Source organism: Biomphalaria glabrata, chromosome 3 (assembly GCF_947242115.1).
Source record: "Biomphalaria glabrata chromosome 3, xgBioGlab47.1, whole genome shotgun sequence".
NCBI lineage: Eukaryota > Metazoa > Mollusca > Gastropoda > Planorbidae > Biomphalaria > Biomphalaria glabrata.
This window is the reverse complement of record NC_074713.1, coordinates 33,151,661-33,177,213: the sequence shown is the minus strand read 5'-3', so window position 1 is coordinate 33,177,213 and position 25,553 is coordinate 33,151,661. Positions and strand designations below refer to the sequence as shown.

Here is a 25,553-nt window from a genome sequence, read left to right as displayed (position 1 = left end):
TCTTTATGTCAACATCTGTTATGTCCTCTTTATGTCAACATCTGTTATGTCCTCTTTATGTCAACATCTGTTATGTCCTCTTTATGTCAACATCTGTTATGTCTTCTTACTGTCAACAGCTATGTCCTCTTACTGTCAAAAACTGTTATGTCCTCTTTATGTCAACATCTGTTATGTCCTCATTATGTCAACAACTGTTATGTCCTCTTTATGTCAACAACTGTTATGTTTTCTAACTGTCAACAACTGTTATGTCTTCTTACTGTCAACAACTGTTATGTCTTCTTACTGTCAACAACTGTTATGTCTTCTTACTGTCAATAACTGTTATGTCCTCTTACTGTCAACAACTGTTATGTCCTCTTACTGTCAGTAACTGTTATGTCCTCTTACTGTCAAAAACTGTTATGTCCTCTTTATGTCAACATCTGTTATGTCCTCTTTATGTCAACATCTGTTATGTCCTCTTTATGTCAACATCTGTTATGTCCTCTTTATGTCAACAACTGTTATGTCCTCTTTATGTCAACAACTGTTATGTTTTCTAACTGTCAACAACTGTTAAGTCTTCTTACTGTCAACAACTGTTATGTCTTCTTACTGTCAACAACTGTTATGTCTTCTTACTGTCAATAACTGTTATGTCTTCTTACTGTCAACAACTGTTATGTCCTCTTACTGTCAACAACTGTTATGTCCTCTTACTGTCAGTAACTGTTATGTCCTCTTACTGTCAACAACTGTTATGTCTCTTACTGTCAACAACTCTTATGTCCTCTTACTGTCAACATCTGTTAGCTCCTCTTACTTTCAACTACTATATATTATTGAACTGTTCGCAGAGTTACTCATCAAGTTGATGCAGTCTTACTGACATACCCAGATCACCTTCACCTTGGTGCTCTCCCTTACCTGGTTGGCAAAGGTCATCTCAATTGTCCAATCTACGCCACTGTGCCAGTGTATAAAATGGGCCAGATGTTTATGTATGACCTCTATCAGGTAAACACATCATCTTTCAATAGTTTTGTCTACTTATGGTTCTACTTTCATTTTATTGTTCATTTTCTAAAGATGAAATTGAATTTGACTAAAGTATTGATAACCTTTCACAATTAAAGGCAGTGGTTTCAATATGCATCCTCCTCCTATTAATTAAATCTTGAAGCATACAGCTAAATAAACATCATTATGACAATAGAAATCAACACACAATTTCATAATTAAATGATTGTTATAAAAATATGTAAAAACAAAAACAAGATAAAACAACAAGCAAAGAACTCCGCTCAGTTAATTGTAATTTTAATTATTATTTTAATAATTAAAATGTGAGACCTGTTTGGTTTGAACATTTTCAGTCTCGACATAACAGTCAGGACTTTGACAAGTTTACATTGGATGATGTTGATGTAGCCTTTGATAAAATCCTCCAGTTGGAATACTCACAGACTATTACACTTAAAGGTTTGCTTTAATGCGAATTTATTTTTAGTTTTCTTACTTTGATATCTATACATTATGTTGCATACTCTTCATGTATGTAGGTACAGATCAGATACACATTATGAATATATATTTGCCTATTCTATTGCTTATTTACTGTTGAAGTAAAAAATTGAAAATGTTGTAACTTGTATTTTGTATCTTACAGGTAAAGGTCATGGCCTTCAGATCACACCACTTCCTGCTGGTCACATGATTGGTGGAACTATCTGGAAGATTGTAAAAGATGGAGAGGAGGAGATAGTCTATGCTGTGGATTACAATCATAAGAAAGAAAGGTATTCAAAACAGACACAGATTAATTCCTTATTCATTGAATTCAGCTCCAAGCTTCACATTTAAGTATACAATTTAACAAACAACAACAACCCAAACATGATGACATATTTAATCATCTAACATTTTATATAGTTTCATGTAGAGGTAATAATAGGCTAAAACCATTGAATAAATAAAATATAATATTTAAGACAATTTGTTTTTATTAATTTTTTACAAAGCTTATATCAACTCTCTCTGTCTGTATGATAAAAATGTTTGTATATGTTATTTTCCCCAGACCCAATCTCAGATCAAGCTGAAATTTCGCACAATTATTTCTTTTACCTGACAACACAAGAATCAATAAACAAAAATAACAATTAGTTAACCATTAGTAATTAATTATTTTATTTGTAACCTCAAGCAAAGGAAAGATATTGTATTTGACTAATAAGGTGGTATAAGTTGAATTAGTCTCCTGTATACTTTTTCAAGAGAAAAGTTTGAAACTAATAATAGATAACTATAAAACCTTCTGTTTTCATAAACTATTCGTTGGCACAGTGGTTAGTATGTTGGCTTGATTAGGCTTGAGCTCTTGAGTTTGAATTCAGGTCATTCATCTTTTTTTAATATAAATACTTTTAAAAAGCAAACACAGTAACATCCTCCCTCCTTCCAAACTGGTCCAGACAAGGGATAGCTAAAAACATGAAATTGCTCTAAACAAAAACAATTGGTAAAAATATTTCTAATTACACAGATTTATTACTGTTTGTCTAGATCTATCTAGATCTTAACTAATTGAATTGATCAACCAATGGGCATCAGGAAACACAGGCAGAGCCATGTACAAAGAAATGACTATGCCTAACAAACTGGACAGTATTAACTTCCTCCCCCGCAAAGAACAATCTACAATCTTCCAACAAAGGGCAGGACACACACCTCTGTTAAATTAGCATCTCAATAAAATAAATCCCACAAAACTTCCCCTTTGTAGACACTGCACCCACCCTTATGAAACTGTAAACCTAATCCTTTTTGAAATCCTCTTCCTAATCCACCTTAGGCAGACCCTACTACCACTCCAGCCCAACATAACCAACACCCTGTACGGAAGTGCTGAATAACTGAAGAAAACATCACACTATTTTTTCCTTGGCACAGTCAAAAGAGCTGACAGCTCAGCAGCAAAAAGCTGGCTAGAAGAAGAAGAACTAATTGATACAACTACACTTAATATAAGCTTTGTTTTTTAATTATACATTTAATCCATAAATATTAAAAATGGCAAAAGAAAGCATATTTTTGTCACTTTCAATTGAATAAAAGATGAAGAAATGCACTAAGTTATTGTATTCTTCAGTTATTAGGAGTCCTGTAAAATAAACAGAACCATCAAAAATGCTTTTTTTTTCTTCTATAAAAACATCATCTAACATCCACTAAACCATCAAAACAAAGAATAATCACTCTTACATCTGAAAAAAATTAAAAGTTTAAAATTAGAAAGATAGTGAAAAGAATATATGTATTTAGTTACTGAGAGTGACACCGCACTTGCCTGTGCCGACAGAGTAACTTCCAGAGAATAATGCAGCACTGAAAGAGTTTAAAGTCTGGCAGTTAACTAATTTTTCCTTTATTGTTATTAGACTCCATTCTGTTGATTAAAATGTTTTTTTTTCTGTGCAGACATTTAAATGGATGTCAGCTGGATCAGATCTCAAGACCATCACTTCTTATCACAGATACATTGAATGCTCTGTACAACCAACCAAGTCGCAGACAGAGAGATGAGCAGCTCATGAGTAAGTTCTACTACATCTTTTACAATGACCAATCTGAGAAGAACATTAATTATACCTAACTATATAGCTTACAATTGTAATTCATTGCCATTGTTGACCTAAACTCTAAGAGTGAAATGCTCATTGCTCTACTTTTTGTCTTAGCAACTATCCTTCAGACAATGAGGAATGATGGGAATGTGCTTGTAGCTGTGGATACAGCTGGGAGAATGTTGGAGCTGGCACAGCTAATGGTGAGTTGTTTCGCCTTCATGTTTAGCTAGAGTTTTAAAATCAAATCAAATTTTTAAAAACAACTATCTTTAATAAATCTTCCTTTGATATTTAAGATTTAAAATAATTACTTTTGTTATTAGAATTAGTATTAAATAAGTGAGACGTAAAAAAGCTGTTTCATTTTTTCATGAGTGTTCATAATCCAAATGTAATGCATTCCACTAGGATCAAATGTGGCGAAGTTCTGAGTCTGGACTAACAGCTTATTCCTTGGCATTACTTAATAATGTCAGCTTCAATGTAGTGGAGTTTGCTAAGTCCCAGGTAGGGTTGCTTTTCTGTTGGCAAAATCTCAGGCTTGTTTTTTAGTTTACTAAGCTTAGCTTTTTATTTCCTGCAATGCTAACAATGATGTGACTTAGTGTCTTTACTTTATTGAGCTATTGAACATATTAGCTAAATTTTCTTCAGCACTGGGCTATAGCTTGTCAGATTTTAAGTCCGTGACCCAAAGACATTAAAATTTCCTTGGAGGATGAAATTATTTCTAGTTTTTAAAACTAGTAACAAAAAAAATGATTTATTTGCTATAAAAATTTCCACAATCTATTTTCAAGCATTATAATATTTGAAAATGGAACATATACATGTCTTCAATTAATCTACAAACAAAGTAACAGCAGGCATGTAGACTGTAGGCAATAGTCATCCAGTGGCAGTCTCTCTAAACAATTATAAGATAAATTGCTCAATTTTCTTATGTGTCTCAGAATATTTTCATAATCCAAGAGAATCATAAACATAAACAACGCCAACACTCTAGTACCAGATTCCTGAGTGCATTTATTTACACACTTTGTTAACACACGACACATAACATTTCAACATTCACTCCCTTAGTCAAGGGGAATCATTCAAGAGACTCATTAAGCAATGTCAACAATAAGAAGCTCTATGTGTGCAAGTAACTAAGTATTGAGTTCAACAAATAACTTTTATTTTACTTCAATACATGTTGTCCTTCAGTCTCACTACAAAATAGTTATTAATGAAAGATCTGGCTCAGTTGTCACAAAAACAAAATTGACCTATCACTCTGGCGCCATTAAAAAAAAGAAATATATAGACAGCAACACCCCACTTTACACAGTCATACCTACGTTCTAATCTCACACAATGAAGTTGATGTGATGTACAATCAATGACAGACAGAATGTGAAGTACAATCAATGACAGACAGAATGTGATGTACAATCAATGACAGACAGAATGTGAAGTACAATCAATGACAGACAGAATGTGAAGTACAATCAATGACAGACAGAATGTGATGTACAATCAATGACAGACAGAATGTGAAGTACAATCAATGACAGACAGAATGTGATGTACACTCAATGACAGACAGAATGTGAAGTACAATCAATGACAGACATAATGTGATGTACAATCAATGACAGACAGAATGTGAAGTACAATCAATGACAGACAGAATGTGATGTACAATCAATGACAGTTTATGTGAAGTACAATCAATGACAGACAGAATGTGAAGTACAATCAATGACAGTGAATGTGAAGTACAATCAATGACAGTGAATATGAAGCATAATTAAAGTTACTCTATCAATAAATTAAGTTTTCCTTTGAGACTTTGTGTGGCACATGATGTAGATAGGATCGGTGAATTTGACCAACTGTTAATGTATGTATCATGTAATTAGTTCAATGATGGATGCTCTGGATGCGCTCATGAATTAAAAATCCCAATCTTCTAAAGATACTAAAATTTAACACATAGAGGAGATTAACAACAAATAACGAGATCATTCAAACATTAGGCCCAAAAAAAAAGAAGGGGGGTCAAAGGTTTGAAAGATTTTAGCATGTTGATATCAAATGTACTTTTACATAGAGTTGAAGCTAGGTGCTGAAACAAATGTGATACATACATATCTTAAACATAAATGAACAGGAGCACCAGGGACCAAGTTTTTAAATGAGAGAAAGTAGTGAATTAAATGAGATGAAAATAAGGGACTGCGCCGACAACACCGCCTAGCAATAACGCACTAAGCGAACTTAAACTCATGACCTAATGATATAACAATGACCCGGCATGACCTAATAAGTAATAATGTCCATATGTGACCTAATGCAATAACTCTATGCAGGTTGAATGGATGAGTGATAAAGTGATGAGGTCTTTTGAAGATCACAGAAACAATCCATTCCAGTTGAAACATGTCCGCCTATGTCACAACCTGGCTGAGCTTGCTCGAGTCCCTGAGCCCAAGGTAAGATTTCACTTTCTTCTAATTGACCTGGTGTTTGCAAGTCATTGACACAGAGAGTAGGCTTGAACTATTTCATACTTTGGATATCCCATGATTACTTGTATCATCATACATCTTTATCATGAAGGCCAGATTTAGAGATACCTTGATCAAAATATGTCTTGTCCTAAGTTCTTTTTTATTTGAAAAAAAAAACATACATTTTTTATTTTCTTGCTTATAGATACACAAATATCTGTGCTTACGTCTTTTTCTTTTGCATGATTATGTAATTTATTTTTATATCCTTTATAAATCATCTACAGTATCTATAAGGTATTAATGTATATCAAAGATATTATAAAAAATAAAACACATTTTATTCACGTTATTTGGCTTCAAGCTAGGAATGTCTATTTTACTTCAAACTTTGTGGGTGATTAGGACTTGCTAGGAGATTAGGACTAGCTAGGAGATTAGGACTTGCTAGGACATTTGTGAACAATCATCATCATCTAACTCCATTTGAGTGAGGGCTTGAGAGGCTCAAATCCTCTCTTGCAAAAGCCCTGGACAGAAACCCTGCTGTCTTGCGTAGTGCATAAATGTTGCCTTACAGGTCGAGAATTTTTGGTTTCCCAGACGTGTCGAGACGGAGATCAGTATGTCTGGGGCAGTCATACAGAATATGAGGCACGGTTTCCTCTTCTTCCCCACAGCAGGGGCACTATGAATCCAAATTTGGCCATAGCCGTGAGAAATATGAGCCAACAGGACAATGGCCTGTCCTGTACTGTGATATAATAGCTTGCTCAGGCCTGGACAGCCTCCACCACAGGGAAGTGCGGTCAGGGTGCCTCATGCGCTCCCAGACTCTACGGGCTTTTTGGGACTTGTCCCAGCACTCAAACCACTTTTCCATTTCTGTGTTTTGAATTAAAGCCATAGCATTATGAAAACATCCTTTTCAGTGGGTGGAAGTTGTGAACAATAAGGACCTTCAAAGACATTGTGACAATCAGAACTTGCTAGGACATTTCTGGACAATCTTGACTTGCTTGAACTTTTGTGGACAATCAGGACTTGCTAGGATATTTCTGGACAATCTTGACTTGCTTGAACATTTGTGGACAATCAGAACTTGCTAGGACATGAGCATGTATTGGTGGAGTGATTGAGTTCATTTTATTTGTGACTGCATGGCAGTCAACTATGTCAATGGACAAGGAACAATACTATATAGTTCTTTAACTTCTTGTATAATTCAGTTCTTTAGTTCTTTTATAATTTAGTTCTTCTAACCTCTTGTGTAATTTAGTTCTTGTTTAATTCAGTTCTTTAACTTCTTGTATAATATAATTTCATTCTTCTAACTTGTTGTTTAATTCAGTTCTTTTATAATTTAGTTCTTCCAACCTCTTGTGTAATTTAGTTCTTTAACTTCTTGTTTAATTCAGTTCTTTAACTTCTTGTATAATATAATTTCATTCTTCTAACTTGTTGTTTAATTTAGTTCTTCCAACCTCTTGTGTAATTTAGTTCTTTAACTTCTTGTGTAATTTAGTTCTTTAACTTCTTGTGTAATTTAGTTCTTTAACTTCTTGTTTAATTCAATTTTTAAACTTTTTGTTTAATTTAGTTCTTTAACTTCTTGTATAATTTCGTTCTTCAACATCTTATCATGTGCATAGCCCAGTAGGAGGGGGTGTCAAAATCCCCCTCTAGGTGGGTTTAAGGTTAAACCCCCCTCTTCTATTGAAAACAAAAAATAATGCAAAAGGCAGTCACAAAATTCATTGAGCGTAACCAAGGGAGAATTTGAGTTTAAAACCACCTCCAAAATTTTTTCCTACTATAAAACCCCCTCTTAAATATAAGACTAAAGCATACAATGTTCACCAGATTCTATGAGAGTAGCCCAGAAAGGTTTTGAGTTTAAAACCCCCCTCTAGTTGGGTTTGAAGCTTAAAACCACCTCTTCAATATAAAATTAAAGCAAACTACAGTTATTAAATTCTATTAGCGTAGCCAAGGGGGGTTTTGAGTTTAACCCCCACCTTTCCAGAAGGCTTTAAGGCTTTAAACCCCCCTATAGAGAGTTTTGAGGTTAAAACCCACCTTCAATATTATTTTAAAGCAAACTAATGTCACCAAATTCTATGAGTGTAGATTAGGGGGTTTTGAGTATTTAAAAAAAAACATCTAGAGATTTTTTAGTTTAACTCCCCCCCCCCCATCAGATGGTTTGACGATAAAACTTCCCTCTTCCATAAAAAATCTAAAGCAAACTACAGTCACCAAATTCCATGATTATAGTCATAGGGGTTACTAATTTCTACCAGTCGTTGGACTCCATTAATAAAGTGCAGTGATTAGCAGATTTGGTTTTTTAAGCTAAAATTTTTTAATAGCAGGATAATGCACTATAGATACCTTAGAATATGAATTTTTTGTTTGTTTGAAATACCAGAAAAATCCCCCCCCCTCCCAGATAATGGCTACTTCCATGCTTTTTGTATAATTAAGTACTTTAACTTCTTGCATAATTTAGTTCTTTAGCGTCTTCTATAATTCAGTTCTTTTAACTTCTTGTATAATTTAGTTCTTCTAACTTCTTGTATAATTTAATAAGCACTGAATTTAAAATAGATACATTTGTCCCCATGATGTCTATCCTTGTGTCTGTGTGTGTATATCTGGGTGTGTGCCTAGACAGCTAGGAAATATTGACACTTGAAATGGATGTTTTGTTTTTCCAGCAAGTTTTAGGAAACATTTTGTCTGTCATTGAATGTTTCTATCTTCCAAGTGCTTAATAAATAAATGTGCTACCTGTCAGCTTCTAAAGAGTTGGTATCTGTGTAGAATAAGTGTAGTATCCTATAACTTACTAAGACTATGACACATGGGTGACCAAATAGAACCAGTTTCTAAGCTGTGAAAATGTCTCCTAGTTGTTTGACACTAGTGTTTGAAAAGCTCGCCAGAACTCTCTACACAATGTATCTACTGGTCTTGTTCCAGTTGGTTTCCTTCACTTTGTAGCTGTGTGCTGCACACGGCTGGAGAAACTCAGAGACTGGAAATGTCAATTAGTAGCATATAGAATAATATAATAAGACACTCATTAAGTTACATTAAGTGTTTATGTGTGACAATTTCTTAGCGTTTCTCAACCTGCAGTCTTATCTCTCATTTATATATCTCTTTTATATATCTCTGTTTTATATCTCATTTATAGCTCTCTCTTGTATCTCTCATTTATAGCTCTCTCTTGTATCTCTCTTTTATATCTCATTTATAGCTCTCTCTTGTGTCTATCTCTCTTGTATGGTCTATGAAGAGAACACTTTGGAATGTTACTGAGTCTTGTTTGTTCAAAGTGAACCTCAGGGACCACTAGATTTGAAGCACTAACCAGTTCTAGAGTAGATTTCTATCTGTTTGAAGTAGTGACCTGTGTGTCTATGTTTGAAGTAGTGACCTGTGTGTCTATGTTTGAAGTAGTGACCTGTGTGTCTGTGTTTGAAGTAGTGACCTGTGTGTCTGTGTTTGAAGTAGTGACCTGTGTGTCTGTGTTTGAAGTAGTGACCTGTGTGTCTGATGGCTAATGAGACAATCATGTTTTGCTCAACTTCCATGATTTCGATCACATGACCTCCTAGCTAAGAATTACATCATTGATCACGTGGTGTCATTGCAATGATTTGGCTGCACTTTCAATCACAGCGGTACGAGACTTTGTGTTTGTTGTCTCTTTTGTTCATCATTTCCTAGCATGATGTTGTTCTGACTTAGATCTAGATCATTTCCTAGCATGATGTTCTGACTTAGATCTAGATCATTTCCTAGCATGATGTTGTTCTGACTTAGATCTAGATCATTTCCTAGCATGATGTTCTGACTTAGATCTAGATCATTTCCTAGCATGATGTTGTTCTGACTTAGATCTAGATCATTTCCTAGCATGATTCACATCAGAATATTAATGCCCCAAAGCCTGCCCTATACTTTTTGTGTGAGATATTATTCGACACGTTCATGGACTTTGATCTGACAATGATTGTGAATGCTACTGGTCGTCTAGCTGAAATCCTTTCCCCATTCAATGTCCAGAGAGAAAACACAAGTAGCGAGTCCTGCCATCTCAACTATTACATGCCTAAGTGTTGCAGTCTATTGCAGTTGACCTTTTTTCTTTTCTAGTTTGGTAACAATTTAATGTCTGCATTTTTAAAGATTTAATTTGGTAACAATTTAATAATGCTTTAATTTTTAATACCGGTTCATTATTTATATAGAATTTCCTCAAAATTTGAATTTCAAAAACATTGTATATCCCCATTGTATATTGTATAGCCCCATGGTATATTGTATAGCCCCATGGTATAGCCCCATTGTACATTGTATAGCCCCATGGTATAGCCCCATGGTATAGCTCCATTCTTTCCTTTAAAAACCAACGAAAACAATCTAATCTGTTTCTAAACGTAAAACATCATTCACTGATTGACCTGTCTAGAGACCTGTCTAGAGATAGTTCTTCATCTATCAAACGTATTCGCATGCAATTCCGTACATACGTCATCTTCGTCTCTTTAATTTACAGCCGAAAAGTATGTGTGTGTGTGTGTGTGTGTCGATTTTTTTTGGAGGGGGGGGGGGGGTGAGCGTTCTAAAACGGGGCCGTTCCAATTCAGTGTAAAAAAACAAAAAAACATTTAAAAAAGAACAAAAGCAATTCACCAATATCTAGCCTGTGAATGTGTAATGCTAGTCATTAAATGCAAACCTGGTTCATGTCCACACTAGTTCATGTCAGACCTGTGGTGCATAGACACACATTTGAACCAATGCTTTCTCTACTAAATCATGTCTGTAAGATTGGTTGGGGGGTTTATTCCGTACATTTCATTAAGTATCCGACTTCTCCACATTGACTTGATAGGATGACCCTCAAAGACATTGTGCTCGCTACCAACAGGAAATGAGTTCAATTCTTTGACTCGTGGTTACATTGAGCAGACCACTGTTTTCTCTCTCAAGCCAAACTCTGTTCAATGTTTTGATATCTATGAATGATTGCTGCTGGTTGACTAGCGAATCACCCCATAACGCAGCACTAAGGTTGTTCATACTAACAGATTGGCGCCTCTGTGTTCACTACAGTGTAGTGCCGATACTGTTAATAAAATGGATACAGTTTTTCCTCCCTGAGAGATTTGCTTGTCTCAGAAGACTTCAATTAATGGTGTTCCAATTTCACATCCAGCAAGTTGACAAGCTTATATTCAGTTATTTCCCTTGCATACCCAGTTCTGTTGCGCTGTAAGAAGCTTAGCAAACACGTCGTTTGGTGGTCTCACGAGTGAAGAGTAATTTCCCTTGCATGAAATGTTGATTTGATCCTACGAGTAGTGTTAAAAAAAAACTTATCAACAAAGAAGTTCTTTTCGTCTACATAGATCTAGATGTCACTGTTCTAACCAAAGCCTCTATACACAGACCTAGATGTCACTGTTCTAACCGAAGCCTCTATACACAGACCTAGATGTCATTGATCTAACCGAAGCCTCTATACACAGACCTAGATGTCATTGATCTAACCGAAGCCTCTATACACAGACCTAGATGTCACTGTTCTAACCGAAGCCTCTATACACAGACCTAGATGTCATTGTTCTAACCGAAGCCTCTATACACAGACCTAGATGTCACTGTTCTAACCGAAGCCTCTATACACAGACCTAGATGTCACTGTTCTAACCGAAGCCTCTATACACAGACCTAGATGTCAATGGTCTAATTGAAGCGTCTATACACAGATCTAGATGTCACTTGTGTAACTAAAGTGTCTATTAATAGATCAAGATATCACTGCGTACATTTCACATATTTCATTGCTCGTCAGTACATAAGATGTCACAGGTCTAACTGAAGCGTCTATGTCTAGATGTCACTGCATACATTTCACATATTTCGTTGCTCGTCAGTACATAAGATGTCACAGGTCTAACTGAAGCGTCTATGTCTAGATGTCACTGCATACATTTCACATATTTCATTGCGCGTCAGTACATAAGATGTCACAGGTCTAACTGAAGCGTCTATGTCTAGATGTCACTGCATACATTTCACATATTTCATTGCGCGTCAGTACATAAGATGTCATGATCTCACAACATAGTCTATAAATGGATGTAACTGGTCTCTAAACAGCATCTTTTGGATGTTAATGGTCTCTTATTTGGTGACTTAAGTGCTACTTTTGTATCATTGTCTGTCATTTGGTGACTTAATTTTGTATCTCAGATTGCCTCGTTGTAAAATACCCTGCAGATTAAGGGAATGTACCTCCTAAAAGTCAGATCATTATCAAATTTCACGTGTGTTTGGTGTGGAACAATGTGGTCTGTTCTTTTGGACGCTTGGTTAGAATAAATGAATTGTGTGAAATGTGTTATAATGTTAATGTCACCCAGTGAAATATGTTAAAATGTTAATGTCACCCAGTGAAATGTGTTATAATGTTCATGTCACCCAGTGAAATGTGTTAAAATGTGTTCATGTTACCCTGTGAAATGTGTTAAAATGTGGTCATAACACCCTGTGAAATGTGTTAAAATGTGTTCATGTTACCCCAGTGACATGTGTTAAAATGTGTTTTCTTCTAGTCCAGTTGTAACGGCACATTCTGGCCTGGGCGTTTGTTTGGCAGTGACTAACTAGATCTACTACGTCATGGACATTGGTCTCCCAACAATGTCAGAGACAGAATTCTAAGGGAAAGAAAACAAAATCCATGTCAAAACATGTCGGCGGACCTCCCGTGGCCCGCGTTCCGTAGTTTGCCTACTCAGTACTATCTCCGTCTACTTTCACTTTCCGCTGACCTTCAGGTCACGTTGCCAAGACTCCAGTTGTGCCAACACTGTCGTATCCTGCTCGCCCCCAAGCCTGAGATAGGTCAGTGCATAGTGTCGATTGGTGTTTGGTCAGTGACGTCACTGCTATTTCACCGGGGGTAAATTGGTTTCATATTCTTCCTAAAGACCTCGAATCAACTCCCCCCCCCCTCTCCCCAATCGAATACGGCTTTGATGCTGGGGCTTAAAGAAAAGCCATTGAAATAATGAGAGAGAACAAAATAGAAGCCATTTTGTCTACTAATTATCTTTGTTAAGCTTCATGCTCAGTATCACATTGTAGTGCTAGCGAGGGACTTTTTGTCTTTTCTAGTACATTACACATGTGTGTCTGTGTGTTGTGTGCTTCTGTGTGTGTGTGTGTCTGTGTGTTGTGTGCTACTCTGTGTGTGTGTTGTGTGCTACTCTGTGTGTCTGTGTGTTGTGTGCTACTCTGTGTGTGTGTGTCTGTGTGTTGTGTGCTACTCTGTTTGTGTGTCTGCGTGTTGTGTGCTACTCTGTTTGTGTGTCTGCGTGTTGTGTGCTACTCTGTGTGTCTGCGTGTTGTGTGCTACTTTGTTTGTGTGTCTGCGTGTTGTGTGCTACTCTGTTTGTGTGTCTGCGTGTTGTGTGCTACTCTGTGTGTCTGCGTGTTGTGTGCTACTTTGTTTGTGTGTCTGCGTGTTGTGTGCTACTCTGTTTGTGTGTCTGCGTGTTGTGTGTTACTCTGTTTTTGTGTCTGCGTGTTGTGTGTTACTCTGTGTGTCTGCGTGTTGTGTGCTACTCTGTTTGTGTGTCTGTGTGTTGTGTGCTACTCTGTTTGTGTGTCTGTGTATTGTGTGCTACTCTGTGTGTCTGCGTGTTGTGTGCTACTCTGTTTGTGTGTCTGCGTGTTGTGTGCTACTCTGTTTGTGTGTCTGTGTGTAGTGTGCTACTCTGTTTGTGTGTCTGTGTGTTGTGTGCTACTCTGTTTGTGTGTCAGCGTGTTGTGTGCTACTCTGTTTGTGTGTCTGCGTGTTGTGTGTTACTCTGTGTGTCTGCATGTTGTGTGCTACTCTGTTTGTGTGTCTGCGTGTTGTGTGTTACTCTGTGTGTCTGCGTGTTGTGTGCTACTCTGTTTGTGTGTCTGTGTGTTGTGTGCTACTCTGTTTGTGTGTCTGCGTGTTGTGTGTTACTCTGTTTGTGTGTCTGCGTGTTGTGTGTTACTCTGTGTGTCTGTGTGTTGTGTGCTACTCTGTGTGTCTGCGTGTTGTGTGCTACTCTGTGTGTGTGTTGTGTGCTACTCTGTGTGTCTGCGTGTTGTGTGCTACTCTGTGTGTTGTGTGCTACTCTGTTTGTGTGTTTGTGCTACTCTGTTTGTGTATCTGCGTGTTGTGTGCTACTCTGTTTGTGTGTCTGCGTGTTGTGTGCTACTCTGTTTGTGTGTTGTGTGCTACTCTGTGTGTCTGCGTGTTGTGTGTTACTCTGTGTGTTGTGTGCTACTCTGTGTGTCTGCGTGTTGTGTTCTACTCTGTTTGTGTGTCTGCGTGTTGTGTGCTAATCTGTGTGTCTGCGTGTTGTGTGTTACTCTGTGTGTTGTGTGCTACTCTGTGTGTCTGCGTGTTGTGTGCTACTCTGTTTGTGTGTCTGCGTGTTGTGTGCTAATCTGTGTGTCTGCGTGTTGTGTGCTACTCTGTGTGTTGTGTGCTACTCTGTTTGTGTGTCTGCGTGTTGTGTGCTACTCTGTGTGTCTGTGTGCTACTCTGTGTGTCTTTGTGTTGTGTGCTACTCTGTGTGTTGTGTGCTACTCTGTTTGTGTGTCTGCGTGTTGTGTGTTACTCTGTGTGCCTGTGTGTTGTGTGCTTTTCTGTGTGTTGTGTGCTACTCTGTTTGTGTGTTACTCTGTGTGTTGTGTGCTACTCTGTGTGTCTGTGTGTTGTGTGCTACTCTGTTTGTGTGTCTGCGTGTTGTGTGTTACTCTGTGTGTCTGTGTGTTGTGTGCTACTCTGTGTGTCTGTGTGTTTTGTGCTACTCTGTTTGTGTGTCTGTGTGTTGTGTGCTACTCTGTTTGTGTGTCTGCGTGTTGTGTGCTACTCTGTGTATCTTTGTGTTGTGTGCTACTCTGTGTGTCTGTGTGTTGTGTGCTACTCTGTGTGTCTGTTTGTTGTGTGTTACTCTGTGTATCTTTGTATTGTGTGCTACTCTGTGTGTCTGCGTGTTGTGTGCTACTCTGTGTGTCTGTGTGTCTGTGTGTTGTGTGTTACTCTGTGTGTCTGTGTGTTGTGTGTTACTCTGTGTATCTTTGTGTTGTGTGCTACTCTGTGTGTCTATGTGTTGTGTGCTACTCTGTGTGTCTGTATATTGTGTGCTACTCTGTGTGCTGTGTGCTACTCTGTGTGTGTGTCTGTGTGTTGTGTGCTACACTGTGTGTGTGTTGTGTTCTACTCTGTGTGTGTGTGTGTGTTGTGTGCTACTCTGTGTGTTGTGTGCTACTCTTTGTGTTGTGTGCTACTCTGTGTGTTGTGTGCTACTCTATGTGTTGTGTGCTACTCTGTGTGTTGTGTGCTACTCTGTGTGTTGTGTGCTACTCTGTGTGTGTGTCTGTGTGTTGTGTGCTACTCTGTGTGCGTGTGTTGTGTTCTACACTGTGTGTGTGTGTGTGTACTTTTTAACAATAGATTTCGTTTCTTCTGTCGTCAGAGAACTCATTCCTAATGTTTTTCTAGTAATTCTATTCTGTATCACACTGTCTTTTGTAGGTTGTACTCCACTACCTGTAGACTGTGACATGAACAAAGGATGTGTATTTGTTGTACTCCACTACCTGTAGACTGTGACATGAACAAAGGATGTGTATTTGTTGTACTCCACTACCTGTAGACTTTGACATGAACAAAGGATGTGTATTTGTTCACTACCTGTAGACTGTGACATGAACAAAGGATGTGTATTTGTTGTACTCCACTACCTGTAGACTTTGACATGAACAAAGGATGTGTATTTGTTTACTACCTGTAGACTTTGACATGAACAAAGGATGTGTATTTGTTCATTACCTGTAGACTTTGACATGAACAAAGGATGTGTATGTGTTGTACTCCACTACCTGTAGACTTTGACATGAACAAAGGATGTGTATTTGTTCACTACCTGTAGACTTTGACATGAACAAAGGATGTGTATTTGTTGTACTCCACTACCTGTAGACTTTGACATGAACAAAGGATGTGTATTTGTTCACTACATGTAGACTTTGACATGAACAAAGGATGTGTATGTGTTGTACTCCACTACCTGTAGACTTTGACATGAACAAAGGATGTGTATTTGTTGCACTCCACTACCTGTAGACTTTGACATGAACAAAGGATGTGTATTTGTTGCACTCCACTACCTGTAGACTTTGACATGAACAAAGGATGTGTATTTGTTCACTACCTGTAGACTTTGACATGAACAAAGGATGTGTATTTGTTGCACTCCACTACCTATAGATTTTGACATGAACAAAGGATGTGTATTTGTTCACTACCTGTAGACTTTGACATGAACAAAGGATGTGTATTTGTTGCACTCCATTACCTGTAGACTTTGACATGAACAAAGGATGTGTATTTGTTGTACTCCACTACCTGTAGACTTTGACATGAACAAAGGATGTGTATTTGTTCACTACCTGTAGACTTTGACATGAACAAAGGATGTGTATTTGTTGCACTCCACTACCTATAGACTTTGACATGAACAAAGGATGTGTATTTGTTCATTACCTGTAGACTTTGACATGAACAAAGGATGTGTATTTGTTGCACTCCATTACCTGTAGACTTTGACATGAACAAAGGATGTGTATTTGTTGCACTCCACTACCTGTAGACTTTGACATGAACAAAGGGTGTGTATTTGTTGCACTCCATTACCTGTAGACTTTGACATGAACAAAGGATGTGTATTTGTTCATTACATGTAGACTTTGACATGAACAAAGGATGTGTATTTGTTGCACTCCACTACCTGTAGACTTTGACATGAACAAAGGGTGTGTATTTGTTGCACTCTACTACCTGTAGACTTTGACATGAACAAAGGATGTGTATTTGTTGCACTCCACTACCTGTAGACTTTGACATGAACAAAGGATGTGTATTTGTTCATTACCTGTAGACTTTGACATGAACAAAGGATGTGTATTTGTTCATTACCTGTAGACTTTGACATGAACAAAGGATGTGTATTTGTTGCACTCTACTACCTGTAGACTTTGACATGAACAAAGGATGTGTATTTGTTCATTACATGTAGACTTTGACATGAACAAAGGATGTGTATTTGTTGCACTCCACTACCTGTAGACTTTGACATGAACAAAGGGTGTGTATTTGTTGCACTCTACTACCTGTAGACTTTGACATGAACAAAGGATGTGTATTTGTTGCACTCCACTACCTGTAGACTTTGACATGAACAAAGGATGTGTATTTGTTCATTACCTGTAGACTTTGACATGAACAAAGGATGTGTATTTGTTGCACTCTACTACCTGTAGACTTTGACATGAACAAAGGATGTGTATTTGTTGCACTCCACTACCTGTAGACTTTGACATGAACAAAGGATGTGTATTTGTTGCACTCCATTACCTGTAGACTTTGACATGAACAAAGGATGTGTATTTGTTGCACTCCATTACCTGTAGACTTTGACATGAACAAAGGATGTGTATTTGTTGCACTCCACTACCTGTAGACTTTGACATGAACAAAGGATGTGTATTTGTTGCACTCCATTACCTGTAGACTTTGACATGAACAAAGGATGTGTATTTGTTCATTACCTGTAGGCTTTGACATGAACAAAGGATGTGTATTTGTTGCACTTCATTACCTGTAGACTTTGACATGAACAAAGGATGTGTATTTGTTGCACTCCACTACCTGTAGACTTTGACATGAACAAAGGATGTGTATTTGTTGCACTCCACTACCTGTAGACTTTGACATGAACAAAGGATGTGTATTTGTTGCACTTTACTACCTGTAGACTTTGACATGAACAAAGGATGTGTATTTGTTCATTACCTGTAGACTTTGACATGAGCAAAGGATGTGTATTTGTTGCACTCCACTACCTGTAGACTTTGACATGAACAAAGGATGTGTATTTGTTGCACTCCATTACCTGTAGACTTTGACATGAACAAAGGATGTGTATTTGTTGCACTTCATTACCTGTAGACTTTGACATGAACAAAGGATGTGTATTTGTTGCACTCCACTACCTGTAGACTTTGACATGAACAAAGGATGTGTATTTGTTGCACTCTACTACCTGTAGACTTTGACATGAACAAAGGATGTGTATTTGTTGTACTCCACTACCTGTAGACTTTGACATGAACAAAGGATGTGTATTTGTTGCACTCCATTACCTGTAGACTTTGACATGAACAAAGGATGTGTATTTGTTGCACTCCACTACCTGTAGACTTTGACATGAACAAAGGATGTGTATTTGTTGCACTCCATTACCTGTAGACTTTGACATGAACAAAGGATGTGTATTTGTTGCACTACACTACCTGTAGACTTTGACATGAACAAAGGATGTGTATTTGTTGCACTCTACTACCTGTAGACTTTGACATGAACAAAGGATGTGTATTTGTTGCACTCCACTACCTGTAGACTTTGACATGAACAAAGGATGTGTATTTGTTGCACTCCATTACCTGTAGACTTTGACATGAACAAAGGATGTGTATTTGTTCATTACCTGTAGACTTTGACATGAACAAAGGATGTGTATTTGTTGCACTCCATTACCTGTAGACTTTGACATGAACAAAGGATGTGTATTTGTTGCACTACACTACCTGTAGACTTTGACATGAACAAAGGATGTGTATTTGTTGCACTTCATTACCTGTAGACTTTGACATGAACAAAGGATGTGTATTTGTTGCACTCCACTACCTGTAGACTTTGACATGAACAAAGGATGTGTATTTGTTGCACTCTACTACCTGTAGACTTTGACATGAACAAAGGATGTGTATTTGTTGCACTCCACTACCTGTAGACTTTGACATGAACAAAGGATGTGTATTTGTTGCACTCCATTACCTGTAGACTTTGACATGAACAAAGGATGTGTATTTGTTCATTACCTGTAGACTCTGACATAAACAAAGGATGTGTATTTGTTGCACTCTACTACCTGTAGACTTTGACATGAACAAAGAATGTGTATTTGTTGCACTCCGTTACCTGTAGACTTTGACATGAACAAATTATGTGTATTTGTTGCACTCCACTACCTGTAGACTTTGACATGAACAAAGGATGTGTATTTGTTGCACTCCATTACCTGTAGACTTTGACATGAACAAAGGATGTGTATTTGTTGCACTCCATTACCTGTAGACTTTGACATGAACAAAGGATGTGTATTTGTTCATTACCTGTAGACTTTGACATGAACAAAGGATGTGTATTTGTTGTACTCCACTACCTGTAGACTGTCACAGAGCAGACACTGAAAGCCGCTAGGCCTAGGACAAACAATGGCTCTATTCTAACAGTAGATCTAATACAACACCACAAATACACTAGAGAAGCTTTAGTAAGCTGTACCTGGACAAACACTACATAGAGAAGCTTTAGTGAGTAGATGGCAATCAAGCTGTTCACATCAATACAACTAGAAAGTGGCTGAAACAATGAACGGTACAAACGTAGTCCAGGAGGTTTTGTAAAACATTTTCTGCTTGGGGTTCATGCGCTAAGCATTGCCTGAGGGTCAGAAGTCAGTGCCTTGGTCAGTGCAGTCCTTTATAGCGTTCAATTTCATTGACTATTTTTTTAAATTAAAAATTTAGTCTTTAGTGCTGTCTATGTAGTAGGGGCGTACTATAGCAGCCGGCAAGCACCGGACGACCTTTTATAGAGTGAAGTCTAGCATGGAGACTAGTAAGGAATGTCCTTGACATTCGAAGCAGACCAGTTCTTATTGTCAGTCTCATCTGACTGACAACTTTGTCCTAAAGATGATGTGTTTGTAGAGCCTTACGTTCATGTTCTGTATTCAATCCGACAACTTTGTCCTACAGATGATGTGTTTGTAAAAGCCTTACATTCATGTTCTATATTCAATCTGACAACTTTGTCCTAAAGATGATGTGTTTGTAGAGCCTTACATTCATGTTCTATATTCAATCTGACAACTTTGTCCTAAAGATGATGTGTTTGTAGAGCCTTACGTTCATGTTCTATATTCAATCTGACAACTTTGTCCTAAAGATGATGTGTTTGTAGAGCCTTACGTTCATGTTCTATATTCAATCTGACAACTTTGTCCTAAAGATGATGTGTTTGTAGAGCCTTACGTTCATGTTCTATATTCAATCTGACAACTTTGTCCTAAAGATGATGTGTTTGTAAAAGCCTTACATTCATGTTCTATATTCAATCTGACAACTTTGTCCTAAAGATGATGTGTTTGTAGAGCCTTACGTTCATGTTCTATATTCAATCTTCATTACAACGATGATCACCAAATGGGAGAGAAAAACTATCTTAACATCGATTAACTGGCTTGCTCCTCGAGTCAACAGAGAAGCTTACCTCCCCTGCTTAGATCTCTAAGCTTACATTAATTGATAATTATATATTCTAGAGAGACACACATGTTTAAAAAAAAAAAAACAAATATCACAATCTATATCACTTTTTTTGGTCATCTCTTTCTCTCTGGCTAATTGTCATGGAGATAATGTTGCCCTTACTCTTCATTCCACTCTTAGCCTCTGAGTCTCTGGACGCTCCTAGGGCGACCTACACCGTTGGTTAGAACTTTTGGGATATCTCCTGGGTTAACTTGGTAGCGACCTACGTAATGCAAAAAATCCGCTATTAGTTGTTTTTTTTTTTTAGTCTTTCTGTTAGTCTGTCTGTCCGTCCGTCACGTTTAGATCACAAAAACTAAGAAAAATTTTTTTAAAAAATCCGTCGTCATATTTTAGATCATGCAAATGTCTTGTAAAATAGCAACTTGAATTGTAAGCGACCCGTTCATTGTTTAAAATTAACTATGCGAGCATTTTTTCCATAAAATTCACTACTGTTTAATAAAATACTTCTGGGGAGGTAAGTCTTTATCTAAAAGGTTAAAGACGTCTTCATTAATGACTCTGGCTTCAATGAAGTATTCACGCATTGGTACCAACATTTCGCATGTAAGGTCACAATCGAAAAACTATAAATAAATAAAAATATATTTCCATTTATTAATTATCTTCTTAAATAAAATACACATTCCAAAAAGAACTTTGATACGAACCTCGCTGTGTTAGTGGTTAGTGGTTAGTCTTTAACGGAAGTCCTCCATACACAGCTGACGTCAAACTAAATAGTTGGAACCAATATTCTACATTTAATTCTAAGTTAATTGATGATTCGAAAACAATTTATAAATTTCTAGCAGTACACATTATTAATCTTGAGCATTTAATAATTTTAAGATTAAGTACCAGGTGACAGAGCCTCGCTCGGTTGAATAATTTGTTAAGGAAGGATATATACCCGAAGTCATTTTGGGAATAGTGTTGTCATGACGAAAATGTTCGATCGGGTAAAAACTACCAATCTGAAGAGTTGCTTGTTCGTTCTGTCAGTTCTCAATGTAATTGTACATGGCGAGTAGAACAGAAAGTCTCTGAAGTCCCCCCAACAGTAGGCCTATAGAAAACCACAGCTCACGTCGTAACGTTTTACATTGCTTCTTTTGCGTAAAACTATTGGGCTATTATAGGCTTGGAAGAAAGTCTTTTGCAGTGTAACTTCTAAAACGGTTACGTTCTGTGATTTAATATTGCAATTAGTAAATTCAATAAGTCCTTAGTACGAAGCATCAAGGGATAAAAAATCGCACGTTATAGGGTAAAGGGTGCACCTTGTAACAAAGTAAAATGTCTCATTTTTTTCCTAAGAGACTTTAAAAAGATCGCGTCAGTATTCTAAAGAAGCGTTATTGTGGGGCATCTCTTTTACGCCAACCACCTTTCAGCTCACTAAAAAAAAAGATTGCCTTTGGCATATGTTCGTCCCCCATACGAGATAAGTGTCCAGCATGACTGTTGGACTATAAGAAGTTCATACCATTTCGCAAGAATATCACTGTTTGTAGTGCGGTCTTGACACCCTATGTCCATGATGGTGTGCAAATATCTTTGGTGAAGCCGTTCAAGAAGTCTTAGTTGCTTTCTATAAAGTACTCATGTCTCAGATCCACAAAGAGGGGTTGAGAGAACCACTGTTTGGTAGACACTGATTTTTGTAGACAGGCGGAGCGATTTATTTCGCCACACTCTCGCTTGGAGGTGTCCAAAAGCACGACCATCCCTGATCACATATCAAAACCTCCCTTTAAAGCAATGTGTCATTTGATACTATGGTTCCCAGATATGTGAAGTTATCTACCACGTTGGGGCGAGTAGGTTTTATTGGGTGACTTCTGGAACAGGAATTCCGTTTTACCGAGGTTTATAGTTAAACCAAAAGAGGCGGCAGCTGGATATCACAAGGGCCGGCTTTAGGCCACTGCAAACTATGAGGCCGAAGTGGGCCCCAAACTTTCATAAGCCCCGCGTTAATTCTATGAGTAAATTATTAAATTAAACTTATAATAGGGTTCCCGTGGTCTTCTTGTTTTCAAGGAGCTCCTGGAAATCTCCTGAAACTCATGTCCTTAAAATAGACAACATTGTAATTTTGGGTGTCAATCAATATGGTAAACGCCAATCCTACGCTTGATAAAAAACGGCATCGCCAGCTTTCATTTAATAAAAATGTAATGCAAAGACGAATTTATTTTGTAATACAAAATCTTAATTTTACTTATTATCCTTATCCCTACCCTGACTGGGCCGCGCGCAATCCAATTTATGTAGGGTTCCACAAATGTTAGAGCCGGCTCTGGATATCATGTTCAGTGTGTGCAAGTAAGGCGTAGAGAAGCTGTGTTATGACCATTTCCTATGTTTTGGTATGGGACAGTAGACTTCAAACTTGAACACATTGCAATAATTCACCAGCTATATAATAACAAAGTAAAAGCTACCTACGGGTCTACTCAATTAAAGTGTAAGCAATTTAAAAAGCCTTTAAAACACAATAACTTATGCATCAACAAATTTAATTTCATTATGTTTTCGCCATGGTTTCGTAATGGATCAATCTACAATAAGATGGTGCGTAAATGTTTAATTATGCCAATAGATTCATTAAAACTTGTTCTTGTTTGCGAAGAAATGTTTTAGTGTACTACTGTGAGCCTGGTGACGTAAGCGGTGTCAAGTTTTTTCCCCTTTGACGTCATTTAGAAAATTTTCATTCATAAAACATTCTAGCCAAAATTAATTTTTCGATAATGAGACATTTTCAAACCGATATAACGGTCGACCTCGAGTTTTCCCGATGTGGCCAATAAGTTGAGAACTTTTTTCTCATTAATATACACATCGCTTGAAATTTTAAAGAAAATCGTTAGAGTCGTTTTCGAAATGAAATATATATATAAATAAATATACAAGAATTGCTCGCTTAAGAGTATAGGAAAGTGTGAGAAATATACAGCATAAAATACTTAGATTTACTTCATAAATATCAGGTGACCGAGCCTCGCTCGGATGAATAATTTGTTAAGGAAGGATATATACCCGAAGTCATTTTGAGAATATTTTTGTACCAGGTGGCCGAACCTCGCTCTGTTAAATAATTTCGGAAGGTTATATACCCGAAGTCATTTTGGGAATATTCTTGTAATTACGAAAATGAACGATCGGATAAAGACTACTAATCTGAAGAGTTGTTTTAGTGTTCTGTTAGTTCTAATTGTAGGGCTAATTGTACATGTCGATTAAATTTAAAGTCTTTTAAGTCCTCCTACAGTCTAGACAAACTACAGCTCACGTCCGTCTTATAGTTTTACAATCCATCTTTTGCGTAAAACTATTGTAGGCTTACTATTATTGGCTTGGAAGAAAGTCTTTGCAGTGTAACTTCTCTACGTTATAGGGTAAAACATGCACTTAGTGACAAAGTAAAATGGCGCATTTTTTCTTATTAGACTTAAATCATGGCATTAGTTTTCTAAAGAAACGTTTCCGTGGGGCACCTCTGTTACGCCAAACAATATGCTCGTTACCCATACGGGTTACGTGCCCTGCCCAGCCTGACTGTCGGACTATAGGAAGTTCATACCGGCTTTTGCCATCCATCCATCCTAGTGGTGCTATGGCCTGCTTTTACACATCCATCCATTCAGATCTCTCCTGGCCCTAACTCCAAGCTTTTTACCGAGGTTTATAGTTAAATCAAAAGAGGCTGCAGTGTACGCAAACTCGTTGACCGCTAGATGGATATCATGTTTAGTGTGAGCAAGTAAGGCGTAGAGAAGTTGTGTTATGACCATTTCCTTTGTTTTGGTACAGGAGAGGTAGACACTGAAGCATGAACACATGGTAATAATTCACCAGCAAAATAATAATAATAATAAGGCTTGTCTTAGAGTCCGAAAATTAATGAGGATTGCAGCTGTGACCTGCATATCTTGCCACATCCAGGGCAAGCATAACCATTGTCAGCGGTGCTCGATTAAGATTTTCTTTTAGCGTCTCAAATGTGTATCCGCGGCCTTTGTATAGAGGGAATTCTTTAAGTCCGACAGTTACGCTGGACAGAGCAGTATCCTGTATGGGAGACGAATCTCAGACGAACGCATGCCAAAGGCAGTCTTTTTTGGTGAGCTAAAAAGTGGTCGACGTAACACCGAAACCCTTAAAAGACTAGCTTATGGCGCAAACTTTACTTAGCTGACATAGAAGAGAGCACATGGTTGCATGCGGCTTCAGAACGAGACAGATGGAGGTCACCAGCAAAATAAACAACAATGTAAAAGGTATCTACACCGCTCTACGCAATTAAAGAGTAAACAATTTATTAAGCACTTAAAACACAATAACTAATCATATATTGGCACATTCAATTTCATTACTTTTCTTTCATAGTTCTATAATAAATCAATCTACAGTAAGATGGTGCGCAAATGTTTAATTAGGTCTATTGATTCTTTAAAACTCGTTCTTGTTTGCAAAGAAATATTTTAGTGTACTGCGGTAAGCCTAGTGACGTAAGCAGCATTTTTCCCGTTTACGTCATGGAAAATTTTCATTCATAAAACATTGCAGCCAAAATTAATTTTTCGATAATGAGGCATTTTCAAACCGATATAACGGTCGACCTCGAGTTTTCCCGATGTGGCCAATGAGTTGAGATTTTTTTTCTCACTATTATGCACATACCTTGAAATTTTAAAGAAAATCGTTAGAGCCGTTTTCGAAATAAAATTTATATATATATATACATATAAATATATATACATACATACATACATACATACAAGAATTGCTCGCTTAAGAGTATAGGATACGTAGAAATCTTTTACAAAGACAGCATCACAAACAAGGAGATTCGAAACAGGATCACTATGGCAATTAGGCCTCACATTGACCTGCTGACCACTGTAAAAAAACGCAAACT

General features: G+C 37.3%; 1 protein-coding gene across 5 annotated transcripts in view; it reads left to right on the top strand.

Annotated features, from left to right (window-relative positions):
* Positions 1 to 25,553, top strand: part of LOC106070474 (cleavage and polyadenylation specificity factor subunit 2-like) — a 193,342-nt gene that overhangs the window by 15,938 nt on the left and 151,851 nt on the right. For all 5 annotated transcript variants that reach the window (XM_056024600.1, XM_056024603.1, XM_056024602.1 and 2 more), the window contains exons 3-9: positions 843 to 1,002; positions 1,362 to 1,467; positions 1,655 to 1,784; positions 3,466 to 3,581; positions 3,726 to 3,814; positions 4,023 to 4,121; positions 5,972 to 6,094. In XM_056024600.1, coding sequence (XP_055880575.1) covers positions 843 to 1,002; positions 1,362 to 1,467; positions 1,655 to 1,784; positions 3,466 to 3,581; positions 3,726 to 3,814; positions 4,023 to 4,121; positions 5,972 to 6,094 — 823 coding nt within the window. The remainder of the gene's footprint in view (positions 1 to 842; positions 1,003 to 1,361; positions 1,468 to 1,654; positions 1,785 to 3,465; positions 3,582 to 3,725; positions 3,815 to 4,022; positions 4,122 to 5,971; positions 6,095 to 25,553) is intronic.